This window comes from Trifolium pratense, linkage group LG4, assembly GCF_020283565.1.
Source record: "Trifolium pratense cultivar HEN17-A07 linkage group LG4, ARS_RC_1.1, whole genome shotgun sequence".
Taxonomy (NCBI): Eukaryota; Viridiplantae; Streptophyta; class Magnoliopsida; order Fabales; family Fabaceae; genus Trifolium; species Trifolium pratense.
This window is the reverse complement of record NC_060062.1, coordinates 17,121,025-17,136,404: the sequence shown is the minus strand read 5'-3', so window position 1 is coordinate 17,136,404 and position 15,380 is coordinate 17,121,025. Positions and strand designations below refer to the sequence as shown.

Genomic DNA, 15,380 nt, shown 5'->3' with positions numbered 1-15,380 from the left:
ACGGTGGTGAATTTTGACAAAAATAAGATTCTCACACTGTATACGTAGTCAAACCATAATAAAATTCACACACTGTAAAAAAAAAAAAACATAAATTGAGGGTGTATGAATTTTGAAAAGTTAAATCATAAATTGTAGAAAAAAATGCATTATAATCACAAGTATGTTAATAAAGAAATAATTAATTAATATCTTATAAAATTAAAAAGACTCTTATAAAAAAGAAGAAAAAAGATCTCAAAAGAATTTTATATTTAGAGACTGAGATAGTATACTATATACTAACTCTTTTGTTAATTGATTTCTTCTTTTTTATTTTATTTTTAAAATAACCTAACGTTGAAATAAATACTTAATCCAAGCCATTAGATTTGATTTAATGGCGAGAGATTCGACTAGTATGTATGAGCCATGAGGTTTTAGATTCGATTCAAATTAACAATTATAAACTAAAAAAATAATAAATAAATACTTAATCCCTCCCTATAGCAAAATATATCCTACACGTTAGACACCTAAGAGCATCCACAATGGAGATACTCATTTTTGAGTACTTAATTGGACCCCACATGTATACATCATTTATTTATAATTTTTTAATGATAGTACCTAATAAGTACTCAATCCCTCCAACCCAAATCTCTTAAAAAGTTCTAAACAAGTCCCACCAATAACACATTCCACCAATAACTATACATCATTATAAATGGGACCCACAAAAACAAAATAGGTACCACTTCTTATTTTAGAACCAGTACCTATTAGGTACTCTTTGTGTTTTGCTCCAATGGGAGTACCTATTAGGTACTAGTACTTAAAAAAATAAGTACCCACCATTGGAGATGGTCTAAGTGGATCACATATTTTTAATAGCTTGTGAGAAACTCATATTTTCCAAAGATGTTTTCTCTTCGGACCCCATGTATCTTTTATACCCCAAATATTCCAATTTTGTCCTTGATAAAAACTTCGGTTCGTAGAAACCGAAGTTTTTTCTAGTTCAAATTCAGGAAAAATTCGGTTAACAGAAATCGATTTTTTTTTCAAGGCAAAAAAAATTCAGTTCGTAGAAACTGAAGTTTTTATTGAAGGACAAAAAAGTAAAATACAGAGGGTGAAAAAGAAGAGAAAATATCTTTTCCAAATCCAAGCATGAGGACGCAATGCTTTGAATTCATGTGTAGATTGCAATGCCCTGACTTACAGGTTTTCACCAATGGCACAACTTGTAGAGTGCATGGGCCTACGGAAGGAATTATCCGGAGTATACAGTAGAGGAGGAACAAGTATTAATTTTGAAAGGATAAAAAAACCTGTAAATTGTATTTATGGAACTACTTTTTTTTAGGATCGAACCCGACTAATTCGTTCTTTTGTAAAGTTTAGGTTTAAATTAGGGAAGACAATGGGTAGGGTATATGAGTAGGGTACTATAGTATTTATCCTCGTATTCGCGGATTGAAAAAATATCTGTATCCATTCTCATACCCGCGTGGGTAACAACTTTTGCCCCCGTCCCCATATCCCATGGGTACCTAGGTACTATACCCGTACCTGTTACTCGCATTTTTACTAAAAATAAATTGATCAATTATAAAATATCATATAATTTTAATAGAATTAAGAAAATTTCAAAGATTTTAATATTGACTAATGAAAATTATAAACAAAATTATTACTAAGCTTATATTAAAGTTCATATTTATGTTAAATATTCACATTATTTTTATATTATGTTATAAATAAACATTTTTATTAAAATATATGTAATAGTTTAGTAGAGTTGTATTGTTTTAAATTGATTTACATATATTATAATAATATAAATAAAATAAATAAATATATATTATGCGGGTATGGGGCTGGGTGGGTACTATAAGGTACTCGTACTTGCACCCATACCCGTTCATTTTTGCGGGTAATTATCCATACTCGTGTCCGTACCCAAAATGCGGGTTTTTACCCTACTCGTTGTGGATAATTTTTTGCGGGTACCCTCTGGGTATGGGTCAAATTGTCATCCCTAGTTTAAATATGAAAACGATCCCTGCAATTATGTCTTGTTTTGATTTTAGCCCCTTGTAAAAAAAGTTTGATTTAGTCCCAGCAAAATATTAAAATTTTAAAAAAGATCATTGAAGTGGATTTTTGGCTGACATGTCAAGTAGTTGATGATTTGACTGACTAAGATTTTTGATGACATGGAATTAACATGTCATTTTCATTTAAAAATAGCAAAACATAAAATAACATGTGAAATTTAATAAATATAAAAATAGAAATAGAAAGTTAATATATTTGATTTTAAAAAATCAATAGAAGAATGAAAACACGCAGAGAAGAAAACTACAGAGAAGAAAAACGCATAGAAGAAATGGACAAAAATTATGGTTCCTAAATGAAAGCTGCGATTGAAGGACAAATCACGCAAAAAAGAAAGAAGATGTTGAGTAACAAAGGTGGTAGCAGAGGTGTGGTTCGTCTTCTTCAGTTTTTGTTGCTGAAAAGCTTCCTGTGTGTGGGTGTCAAATACCCATGGTGATGTACAAAGTCAAGACGAACGAGAATCAAGGAAGATTATTAATCTGGAGGTGTCGAAACTGGAATGTAAGTTTTCATCTTGTGCAGGTATCAAAATGTCTTTCTACCTCAGAAGAACTCGCGATTTGAAGAAGATGAACAATAACTCTTTCTTACCCTAACTTTCAATTTCAATTAACCCCGTCAAAATAAAATAAACCAATTTATATTTTTAATATATTAACTTTCTATTTCTATTTGATAATTTATTTTTATTTTATTTTTTAAATCTAATATAATGTATTAACTTTCTATTTTCATTTTTCAATTTTTTTTAAAAAATTTGACATGTTATTTTCGGTTTTTCTATTTTTAAAAGAAAATGACATGTTAATTCCACGTCATCAAAAATCATCGTCAGCATCTGGCAAATCATCAACAACTTGACATGTCAGTAAAAAATTCACCTTAAGGATCTTTTTAAAAGTTTTGGTATTTTGCAGGGAGTAAAATCAAACTTTTTTTTGCAGGGGCTAAAATCAAAACGAGACATAATTGCAAGGACCGTTTTCATATTTAAGCCTAAAGTTTATTAATTAGTTGAACTCAGTCATTAAGTTGAATGAAATGTTTGTTCGTATATAATTAACCAAATCGTATTTATGGTGGTTACAATTTATAACAATACTTCTTTAACTCCTTGAAGTCTCAGGTTCGATTTTTTCTTGTCCAATTTGGATAGAATAATTTAACTTCTTCAAAAAAACAATATTTTAACAATATTTAGAGTATCTCCACCGGTAACTTTAAGTTTCATACATTACTAACAATTAGTTCCTACAATGCAATATTACGTAATACTTATGCAACTCGTACATATTTTATTCCAATGATACAAAATTATGCAACTCTTAAACAACTCATACTAAATGAGGCAATATTATGTACCTAAATAGCAAAATGCCGATATTAAATTGATGACACAACGCATAATAACTACTTGAACAATTTTTTGATACTGTGTTACATCAAGGTCGCCCCAGTGAAGAAAAAAAAAATCATTAATTTATGAAACTTAGTTAAATATCCTTATCCGACATCCTCTTTATATGAAAGCAAGCAAACTCAAAAAACTTCAAATCATATAATTATTTAAAGTTACATATTATTTTATTTATTTATTATTTTTTTCTTTTTTGTATGTGTGGCTAAAATGAGCTGATTTTCAAGTCATATATGATTAGCCAATTTACTATTTAGTCGGGTCTTTCTACAATTTTGATATTCCCTATTTTTATCTATAACAATATATAAAAAGATACGTGAGTTTGGGATGGACTTTTCAATATACCTATTTTACCATTGACTTAGTTTCACAACTTCCATTAACTAATCAATTTAAAAAAAAAATCAAATCATAAAAATGTGAATAAGTGACAAATGAGTTGTCTATACATGAATGATTACCAACTTAATACTACATCTATACTATATAAAAAGATAATACAAATATTTTTTGTGTCGATTTTTCATAATACCAACAATATCCTTATTTTTTTAGCAATAAAAATCTTTTATTAACAAATTTATCATAACATAATACATTTTTTTTGGACATAAGTTAGACACAGGCAGGCGCGGAACGCGCCTGTCTGGCCCGCTAGTAAGAAATAAAAGTGAAAATATTTTTACTTCTTTTTATAAGAAATTTTGACCAATTTTTAAATATATTAGATGTTTAATTTAATTTGTGCTCTTATTTACTATGAGAGAAAATATTAAGAGTAAGTTAGTGGAATTAAAAATGATTAAATAGGGGTATTTATGGAATAACCTTTGGATTTGTTTGAATTGATTAGTCGATTGTGGTTGTGCATGGTGCAAGGCACAATGGACGCCCCGCACAATAGACACCGCAAACTCTAACAACCTTTGGAGTTGCTTTGAGGTGGTGGTAAAGAGAAAATTGTTCCCATCACATTGAGAAAAGTAAAATCTCACGATGTCGTCCTCATTCTTTCTACGTTCCTAACATCACGTTTAAAGACCAAATTGTAATTACACAAAGGCGGATGCGGTACTTAACCTAAATGGTTGCTGCCTTCCACCCGAAAAGTCCTCATCGGCTACATACATGCGACACACTAGTGCATTGTACATTAACACTGGACAAGACACTTATATGTCAACATCGATAATAATTTTAAAAAATAGAATAATTAAATGTAACCACATGTATCAATGTCATGTCAGTGTCACACAATGAGGCATGTCGAACAATCTTGGTGCTACATAACTACTTACTACTTCTCTCAACCCGATTGTTACCTCGATTTTGCAGGCCCTTTGTTTCTCAACCGAATCATTGACCATTGTCTTTTAATCGGATGAACCTCTAAGACTCGATTCACCTAAACTTTAAGTCCATCAAAGGGTTGATTTTGTCATCCTATTATTCGTTCATTTCCATCTCCAATAATTCTCTAGAAAACATGATAATCAGCTAACTAATTAACCCACAAAATCATGGAACATGTGCCCTCCATATTGATGTCTAAGCTCCACCTCTTGTTGCAACTGCTGTTGTTGGTGTTGCGCATTTTCAACCCCTTGTCTCAAACCCAAAGTCAGCGACACGGATCCGCGTTGATATGGCATAAAACCCATAACCGTTGTATCCATGTTTGATGTAATTTGATCATTTTCCAATTTAAACCTCTTCTCTTGAATATTATTCCATTGCTCTTCATTTTCAACATTGTTAATTCCTGATGATGACCCAACTTCCAAACACTGAAATTGTTTTTCATGTGGTAGAACATTTGAGGCTTCATTTTTACTATTGTTCTGATTCTGAACTTCTGTTGTGCCTTTTGATTCAAGCATGTGTATTTCCTCAACCATTGGTTTCCATACACGGACTCTAGCATTTATGAACCAATTTGATACCTACATTATATGATTATTATATATCAGTTACATTGTTATTCCATAAGCAAAAATAAAAATTCATATATAGTTTGTAATTAATTCACAATATGCAATTGACTAGTGAATATGTTCTCATACCATGTTAAAGCTATGAGATTAGTCTGATAATATATTTATAAGTCTGGTTTGTAAAGATGAGTTACATCCAACCCAAATTCTAAGAATATATGCAAACCATAATTTGGTCTTAAAAAACAACCCTAGGAGAATGTGTTATTGGGTTAATACCAATAAACGGCGAGGATCGCATATTTGTAGTAGTTGTGCAATTTAGACCATCAAATAAAGATTAGACGAAGGATGTTTCTCCTTTTCAGATGGGTCATTTCGGATGTGTAAATTGAATTCAAAATACCAAGTCAAAACATGGGTCATTTCAGATGGACGAACTAAATTGCTTATCTGCAAACCCACTTGGGTTGGTGCATTGGTATTGGCTTGGAACCTGGGAGTATGCTCCTCTTGAGGTCTGATGTTCGATTCTCTCTGGCGCCAATTTGGGTGGGCTAATTTAGCTTCTTCAAAAAAAAATTGCTTATCTGCAGATCGATTTCTATAATTCAACTCTTAGGAAGAGGGGTTAAATCTAATTTGCTTTCTATTTTTCTTTTTCATTTTCTGTTGATATATTTTCTCATAATCCATTTGACACATTTTTCTCGACAACATTTCTCGTTTTCATTCATCACATTTTTCTTTTCAATGTTTTTTTTTTGTTTTCACCACTAGTATCCGGTCCACTGGACTGTCTAATATGGTTTTTTTGTTTTCACCACTAGTATCCGGTCCACTTGACCGTCTAATCTGGTTCGGGGGTTGGCTTCTTTTCAATGTTTTAAAAAGTATTAAAATAAAAAAACATTTCATGAATGTTGACAAGAGACGGTAAAAACATAGTACAGCATTATTAATAAAATAATCTTTATAATTCGAAAAAAATATCTTCACAATTCGAAAATGGAAACAAAAACAAAATCATGCAAAAACTATTACTTCAAAACTTCAAAGGGGTAAAAAATAACTTTAGAAAAATATTTGGCCCACTCGATTGGAAGCCAGCCATCCAAGAGAACATGTGAAATAGAAATTCCATTAAGCAAATAGTATAAAATGAGTATAGAATTTAGACATAATAATGAATTCAAAAGAAGTAGACCCCAACCTGATTTCTTGATAGACCTGTTTGTGTAGCCAACATGTGTTTATCAGTGTCCGTGGGGTACCTGAAATTGATTTTGAACAGAAAAGCATAAATCATAATTTACTCATTGTATCTATTCAAACAGACACAACATTGACGCTAAAATGTTGACACCGGTAGTAATTTGAGAAAATTGAATGATGAAATATAACCATATATGTCAGTATCTTGTTGATGTCAGACACAAACATGTGTCAAACACAGGACAAACCACACAAACAGACACGATATTAACGCTTACATGTTGACACCAGTAGTAATTTGAAAAAATTGGACGATGAAATGTAACCAATATGTGTCAGTATCGTGTCAATGTCAGACACGGACTTGTGTCAAACACAAGACAAACCTTCAATCTGAAGTGTCAGTGCTATGAAGTTTTGGTTCTTTTCAGAAAACAGAAATATATATCATCAAACTTTCACATAGACAGAAAGAAACATACGGATGAAGAAAATGTTCGAATAACCAAGCTTTAAGAATTGCCACTGAACGTTCTGGCAACCCTCTCTGGGGCCTCCAAACATGTTGTTGAGGTTCAACAAAGTCAACATTACTATTCCCTCCAGATTTGTTCTTTTGAATACTCTGATTCATGCCCCTTAGCCTTGTCATGTTATTATTGTTGCTATCAAATTTACTACTACTACTTGTGGTGGTTGGTAGTATTGAAAAATCCTCTCCCAATACTTGACATGTATGCTTGAGTTGATCTGTGATAGCATTTTTAAGGCATTTGAAGTGTTTTGATAGTGATTTTAGAGCCAATGAAATGTATGGTGTAGCTGAACTAAGACCAGCTACTGATTCAAATGATGATACCACCATTTGCATTTGTTGATGGTATTGCTTGTATCTTCTTGTCACCTATATTGCCATTTGAAACCAATTAGTACAATTTGTTTAAACGAATGAGAATGCTAATGACACAAATACATACACCAGACATGACATTGACACTGACGAGTCGACATTAGTAATAATTTGAGAAATGAATAGCCACGTGTCACTATCACCAATAAGTACAATTTGTTTGAACAAATGCAGAATGCTAATGAAACAAATACAGACACCAGACATGACATTGACAAGTTGACATTAGTAATAATTTGAGAAATGAATAGCCACTTGTCATTGTCGTGTTAGTTTTGAATATCATATTGAGAAGCATGGTAGAGCCCAACAAAGCCTATGATTTCACAGAAGCTACACTACGTAGCTTTTGATAAATCACGGTTGATCACCTGATTCTGACATATCCACCAATGATACCAAACATAAGCAACGAAGAAGAAAAAAAGTAGACCAAAAGATTGATTTTCAAATAGATAGAATGCAAAAGTTGATTACAATGAATATATGATCACCGTATATCATGATCTTAAGTATAACTAAATTGTAACTACCTTGAACAATACTAAACTAATTCTAACAAATCTCCAACTACATCAAACACACGACATATGTTGGATACCAAACACACCTTTAATCTGAAGCATCAGTATTACATAGATAGAATGCAAACAATAATACAAGGAAGAAACTGGTTAAGACAAAAAGTAGAATTCCTTTTTCCATGAATAATATAGTGATTAGTACAAAAAGCAATTTGTGCTTTTTGCACAGAAGGTCTAATAATTATAAAGGAACTTTCAATTTTGTTGCTTTTTATCTGTTTCACTTTTTTCACTCCCCTATCATTTGTGTTCTTTCTATTTATATCTCATATGTGGTAAATAAGAAAGTTCTTGATTGCCAGCAAGAAAGAAAAAAAAAACTAAACTAATTGAAACTATGCTCTCTAACCAAAACACTATTGCCAAACAGTAACAATCACTACAAAATTTCATAATTATTTAATGTATGAAATTAAAACACATGATGAGATACTTGATACTGTTATAACAACCACAATTATTATATTAAAGGTAGAAATATTAAATATGTTCTGAAGTAGCTAGATGACAGAAAGTAACAATAATAATAACACCAAACTGAGTAAGTTCATAGCAACATGGTAGGGTATTGCCTCAAACTCTTCCATAGAGTTCTGAGCAAAGTACTTTTAGAAAATGAACACAAACAGTTCAAGGGTTATTAAAAGAACTGTTTATTAGAGCAATAATATGATTTTTAAATAACTAGACATGATGAGAATCACTGTTTGGTCAACTTTTTAATAACAAAGATTGAGTTTATTCATTTCATTTCATTCTTTTTGGATTGACTTTGAACTAAACTAGTCATTCAAACTTAGCCGGATATTGCGGTCCACAACTGTAATTGCAGCTGCATAGACCGCATTTCTCCGTATTATCAAGGTTCGCAACGTAACTGCGATTGTGTCCACAACCAAAATTAAGAACCATGACCACAAGTAAAATTACAAAGTCTTAGTTTTTTATTTTTGGAAGAAAAAAAATATTATGGGGTGAGAGAGGCTCGAACTCTCGACCTCAGGATCACTCAATAGCTATGAGACCTACGCGCTAGCCAACTGCGCCACCACCCCATTTGATAAGTCTTTGTTAACCAATACTCTTCTCCATCAAACTAAGTAAAAAAAACCTAACTAATATGTTACTACTCTGATTGAATGTATATGACAAAATTATAGAATTGAAAGCATTTCCTTTGAATATACATATGACAAAGTAATAAAAGAACCTGCCATGGGACACCTAACATCTAATTACCAACGAAACACGACACTGATATACATATACAACACACCGAACAAGACATCACACTAACATGTTGACATCCGTGATGATTTGAGAAAATGGAACTATTAAAATGTAACCATATGTATCAAGTGTCGGTACTACATAACTACCCACTTATGAAATTATATTGAGGAAAAGGAAGGATGTTCATATCTTTTTTGACGCAAAAGAAAATGTAGTGTATGTTTGGATTCACAATGAATTTGACAAAATCAAAGTGACCCACCATAATTTTACAAAAACTGGAATTTGGAGCTGCAACGAAGTCATAATAACATCGTCATTTTGCCAAATTCACGGCAATTCTAAACAAGCACACAACCAGTCAAGAATACATGAAGCACTATATATACAAAGTAATGAGATAAAATGAGCAGAAAAGGCACCAACCAAGATGAAAACTAACCCAGCCAATCATACAAGTTCATATTCTATACATAGAGTCCACAAATCAGTAATGAAGGCAAAGTCAAATCAAGCTAAGTTCTTTTTACCTCTATGGCTCAACCTCAACCAACCCCACACATACAAAAATAGAATAAATAAATAACTATATAGGAAAGATATCCATCTAGCACTTCAATCAATGCCTTTAAAAGCAAAATAATTCAACAGTAATTCCAAATTAGGGAACTAAAGCAAATCATTGTTTGAAAAAATTACACATTAAAAAATGAAAACATTTCTTTTAACACTTATTATTATTTATATAAATGACTTTTTTTTACGTGAAATAACTTGTTAATTCTACCAAAAAAAAAAAGAAATAACTTGTTAATGGTAGTCTAAACTCTAAACTAATTTTTAAATGGGTTAGACTAGAGTGACACACACTTGTAACAAATGAGCTTTTCTTGTTAAAAAAATTACTATCAAGGCTAACAACGTAATAAATAACTGTGTGTCACACTATCAACGTAAGAAATAAATGTGTGTCATAATTCCGGAGGAGCTAGTTTAGTGACCTTGACCCCTTTAACTATGTCTATCTATGGAATATCTATGTGACGACAAAATGTTTAAGTCATGATCCTTGAGGTACCAGGCAAGCTTCACAAGGGAACTAGCTGGTTGGATTTCCACAAGGGAAAATCTCATGACGATAAGATGAGCATAGTTTCGTGCTTTAGCCTTGATAGAAATTTTAGCACATATGTTAGACTTCCTGCTCGTACAAGTTTGTGTGTAAAAGGAATTAAGATAAGATAATATAATTAGTGTGACACACATTTATTTATTACGTTGATAGTAATTTTTATGATAGTAATTTTTATTCCGTCTCTATTTATAAGAGCTAGTTTGTTATAATGTTAATTAATTTCAATAGGGACGATAAGATGAGCTTAATTGTTAGACTTCAAAGCAATAGTAATTTTTACCAACTTTCTCATATAAATAGGGACGGAGAGAGTAGTTAATATATTAAAAAAAAAAAGTTAATATATTCAAAAGCGATTTGTTATAATGTTAATTAATTTCATTTGGTAAAAAAATACTCGCCAATGATGTACCAACATCATTAATATATTCAAAAGCGATTTATTACAATGTTAATTAATTTCATTTGGTAAAAAAACACTCGCCACATCTATAGCTAGCTCCAATATTTTCATTGATGTATCAACGTGTATTAACCATATTATTATGAATGAAATGTTATAAGCACCTTTTAGTAAAAAAAAAAAAAGAAAAAAGATTTCCCTATTTTGCAATTCTCCTCTATATGAATATCAAGATATTAATTGAAAAAATGATTGAATATATTTTTACCGTAAAATTCATGACTTTTCAAGTTTAATTACTCCCTATATAAATTTTATTCAATATGAGTCCCTATTTGCTTTTATAGATTCTTTTTTTTTTTTTCTAGTTAGACTAAAAACCAAGGTTATCAAAACCGGACCGGACCGGTCGGACCGTGAACCGGTCATAAAAACGGTTCGGTTTTGAGCAAAAAACGGATAGGAAACCGACCGGCAAAAAAACGCGTGAACCGGGGTCGGACCGGGTCGGACCGGCGAACCGGGCGGGCGGTTCAAGCGGTTTTGCAGCTTTTTTTTTTTTTTTTTTTAAAAAAAAAGGGCAAAACGACGTCGTTTTAATTTATTTTTTTTTTAAAAAAATCTGAAACAAAACAACGACGTCGTAGGAATAGGAAAGATTTTTGTTTTTCATCTATTTTTCATTTGGTTTGAATTATAAATTTTATTTTATTTTGACTTGTGATATTTTATCTTTTTAATGTGTGAAATTATGAAATATTGAGCAATTATTCATATATATTTATTTATATATTAATTAAAATATATATTTAATTAAAAACGGTTCGACCCCGATTGAATCCGGTCCGACCAATTGAACCTTGAACCGGTGAGCTTGCCGGTTCGATGACCGGTCCGGTTCTGACAACCTTGCTAAAAACACTATTTTTTGTATTTTTTTTTATAAAAAAGGACTAAAAAACTGAATAAGATTTATGAAGGAACTAAACTTAGTTTTTATTTTACTTTATAGGAAACAAAAACATTTTTTAAAAAGGAAAATGTTAAACAGTGCCCCCAGGGCACTAGTTAAGGATACAAATATAGAAGTTTTATCTCGTAAATTGTGCATTCAATGTTTTAATGATATGAAAAGTTATTCTCTTTCATCATTAACTTTATCATTTGTTTCCTTTTTTAGTATGCTTAACTAGTGCCCCAGGGGCACTGTTTAGCATGACTCTTTTAAAAATATCAGATTGGACTCTTAAAAACAGAAAAAAGTATGAAATCTCTATGTAATGAGATTGAGTACTTCTTATAGTTTAATTTTTTAATTTATTATACTTATTTTTACTTAAAAAAAGAAGCACATAATATTACACAAATTATTTATATCACAAAAAATAAAGGGCCTGGTCCAAAGATGGACAACACAGAGAGACGATGAAGGAGAATAGAAGCATTACCAATAATATTTTGAAATCCAAGCTACAAAATTAACAGCATACGTAGAAAAAATATACATCACAATAAAATGCAATTTTGTGACTCCTAATTCTCTAGACATCAAACCTACTAGCAACAACTTGTATCCTTTCTTTTACTTATGAAGAGCTCAGAATCCACAGTAAAAGACAGATAATGGCTAGTAGTATTAACAAAGCATTTAGCTTTTCTTATTATGTTTATGTTTCGAATCACGGTAGGTTTTCGAGAATAACAGTGAGGTCATTATAATTTTTCAAGAAATGTAGCTTATGCGAAATCACAATGAGACGGCTCACCCTAATTCTAACAAATCCACCGTAATGCTAAACATGCACACCAAATTATGAGTTGTGTTATTTGAATATAAATATACCCGTAAGTGACATTGTATATATTTTTATTTTGATCTTTTTTACTTTTACAACTTACACGAATTTCAAAAAATATAACGTACTCCTTCTAGTCTCATATATAAACAATTTTTTTTTCCATATTTATTAAATAACTGATGACTGATGTATTTGATCAATATTATAGACTTAATACATCATTTAAACCGGACCCAATATTTGATATAAAAATCTTAATATTAAAATATCATTTATCATTAAGTGATTAGTAGCCAGCAGATTCATTCCAAAAAAAATTAAAGAAGTAATAACAGTAAGTTCCTGACAAACATTAATCGAGTGTGACAAAAACACAGAAAAGTAAATACTAAAAATGATAGTACATAAAATAAAACAGGCTACAAGGGTTAGATGAACAGTTCAAAGAAAACAAACCTCTTCGTGCATGAACAGTAACTGAGCCTTATTCTTTTGGCACTCTGGTCGAGAAGAAGAAGTAGAAGAAGAAAGACAAAAATTATTCCCAATTCCTCCATCAACATTACTATTCTCTTTCTCTTTTGAACCATACAACATAGAACAAGATGAACCTGAATTACTAGTACTACCTTTTGCAGAAACAACAACACCACCACTTTCATCATCAACAACAACATCTCTAGAAACCCATTTTGGAACATTTTCACAACAACAACATTGTTCTAACAACTCTTGACATGGTTTTAAAAACCTTGAATTTTTCAAAATTGTTGCATACCCAGTAAATGGTCCTAATGGACCAACATTCCTAAAACCAATACTACTAGTACTAGATTGTTGTTGTTCTTGATGAATTGGTTTTACATATTCTTTAGAAACTTTCACAATATTTAAAGAACCTTGGTCAAAATTTGAAGTAGAAGTACTTGAAGGTTGTTTTGATTGTGAATTTGATGAAAGTGATAAATTTAAACCTTGAGGATTATAATCATTAAAGAAAGAACCACCCATGTTGTTGTTGTTGTTTTCAACAGTGATGCTTCTATTTGTCCATTGATGAGGATTTGCTTGATTTTCATGAAATATAGGCACAATACTATTAGTATTAGTATTATGACTATTCACACCTCCCCAAATGCTATGATGGTGCATTAAAGAAGCCATTTCTGAAGAACAAGTTGAAGACTTGAAAATATCATTACTGTTAAGTTGTTCTTGTTCATGAGAAGTTAAGAAAGAGTTAGGAATATTGGTTTCATTTGTGTAATAGTAACCGAGTCGATTAATGTTGCTACTTGGTTCGGCTATAGCGAGCTCATAATCCAAAGGGTTTCGGTGTAAAGGATTTGATGTTGTTGAAAAAGTATTTATGAGTTGATTAGTTGAATAATGACCTGTTTCATCATCAAGCATGTTGTTGTTGTTGTTGTTGTTGTTGTTGGCGGCGTTTCGGAGTTGAAGAAGATCCATGTTATTGAAACCTTGTGGTGGTTGATGTAGTGATAATAATTCTTCTATATTATTGTTAGGGAATTCTTGTTGCATATGATTCTGGATTCTTAATTTGTCACGCCTGATTTGTTGTGCTACATGCAATTGTTCTGGCCTCATCCCAACAAACTAAAAATTAATTAACTGCCATAAACATAAAATAATATTATTAATAAGTGTCTCGAGAGCGCTGTTTAGCATAATCCTATTAATAATTACATATCACAAAGTCACAAACAACAATTTAATATAATAATAAATACAACAAAACCAAATTAAGCAAGTTATACTTTTGTTTTATTTTGCCTTAAGCAAACTAAAAAAACACAAACGGATTTGGATTCTCTGCAGTCAGGTTACCGCAAAGTGCTCTCAATCTAGAATTGAAAGTAGTGTGTAGTGTAATAAAAATAAACCTTCCAATCTATATATATTGAAGATGAAGAACACACTCAAACCATACTCAAATCACAAAGAAGATAACAAAACAAGTTAAGCTAGCTCTAACATGTAATATATAGCATGATCAACAAAACCCTAGTTCTTGATCTTTCTTACAACAACTCATGGATCTAGTTGTTTCTTTCAAAAGCTATACCAACAACAACAACAAAAAAGAAACTCACATCTTGTATAAAATCATGAGAATAATAAAAAAAGAAAACGTGAAGATTCTTTATTGTAGTTTACCTTGGTTGAGGAGTTATAGAGAAGAAATTAGATGAAAAAAAGTTAAGAAGGATTCTTTTGTTGTTGTTGAGTGATAAGGATGGAAGTGGGAGGAAGCTAAGCAAGCTGTATGTGTCAAAGAAAAAACAATGATTGCTAAACCGATTTTTCATCCGTTAGCTTTCACGTCTAAATTAACGTCAACTCAGATTAACTTTTTTTTTTTTTTGTTAAAAAATAAATAAATAAATTATTACTATTATTACGCTTTATTGATATGTTCAGAAGGTGAGGAAATGTGTGACGTTCTTGTGACTCGTGAGTTGTGAGTGTGAGTGGGGTTTAACTCCAACATTTGTGGTCCCTTTTGGTTTTTACTTTTCACACTTTCTCTCTATTGCTAATTCCTACTTTTGCCCTTTTCAAATAGGAGTAGTGTATTTTCTATTTCTCTTTGTGTATTCACCATCTTTGTGCCTCG

At 31.2% G+C, this 15,380-nt stretch overlaps 1 protein-coding gene and 1 non-coding gene across 3 annotated transcripts; both read right to left on the bottom strand.

Annotated features, from left to right (window-relative positions):
* Nucleotides 1-4,718: 4,718 nt before the first annotated feature.
* LOC123919922 (BEL1-like homeodomain protein 8) lies at nt 4,719-15,141 on the bottom strand. 2 transcript variants are annotated; one of them, XM_045971959.1, is made up of 5 exons: nt 14,921-15,141; nt 13,196-14,374; nt 7,158-7,579; nt 6,674-6,734; nt 4,719-5,469 (listed from the first exon to the last, which is right to left on the bottom strand). In XM_045971959.1, exons 2-5 carry the CDS (start codon nt 14,348-14,350, stop codon nt 5,032-5,034), a joined length of 2,076 nt encoding a protein of 691 aa, XP_045827915.1. In that variant the 5' UTR covers nt 14,351-14,374; nt 14,921-15,141; the 3' UTR covers nt 4,719-5,031. The 2 variants fall into 2 exon arrangements, with proteins under 2 accessions (XP_045827915.1, XP_045827914.1); XM_045971958.1 differs by having other exon boundaries at nt 13,196-14,340; nt 14,921-15,064.
* TRNAM-CAU lies at nt 9,140-9,224 on the bottom strand. The gene is given in 2 exon segments: nt 9,140-9,175; nt 9,187-9,224. It is a non-coding gene; the product is annotated as a tRNA-Met (tRNA).
* Nucleotides 15,142-15,380: the final 239 nt, after the last annotated feature.

What these genes read in the sequence shown, in the direction of transcription:
- LOC123919922 (XM_045971959.1), bottom strand. Translation starts at nt 14,350, where the DNA reads ATGAGGCCAGAACAATTGCATGTAGCACAACAAATCAGGCGTGACAAA. An exon ending in TACTGTTCATGCACGAAGAG is followed by an intron (nt 7,580 to 13,195) that starts GTTTGTTTTCTT and finishes ATGGCAATATAG; the next exon opens with GTGACAAGAAGATACAAGCA. An exon ending in CAGGTCTATCAAGAAATCAG is followed by an intron (nt 5,470 to 6,673) that starts GTTGGGGTCTAC and finishes CATATAATGTAG; the next exon opens with GTATCAAATTGGTTCATAAA.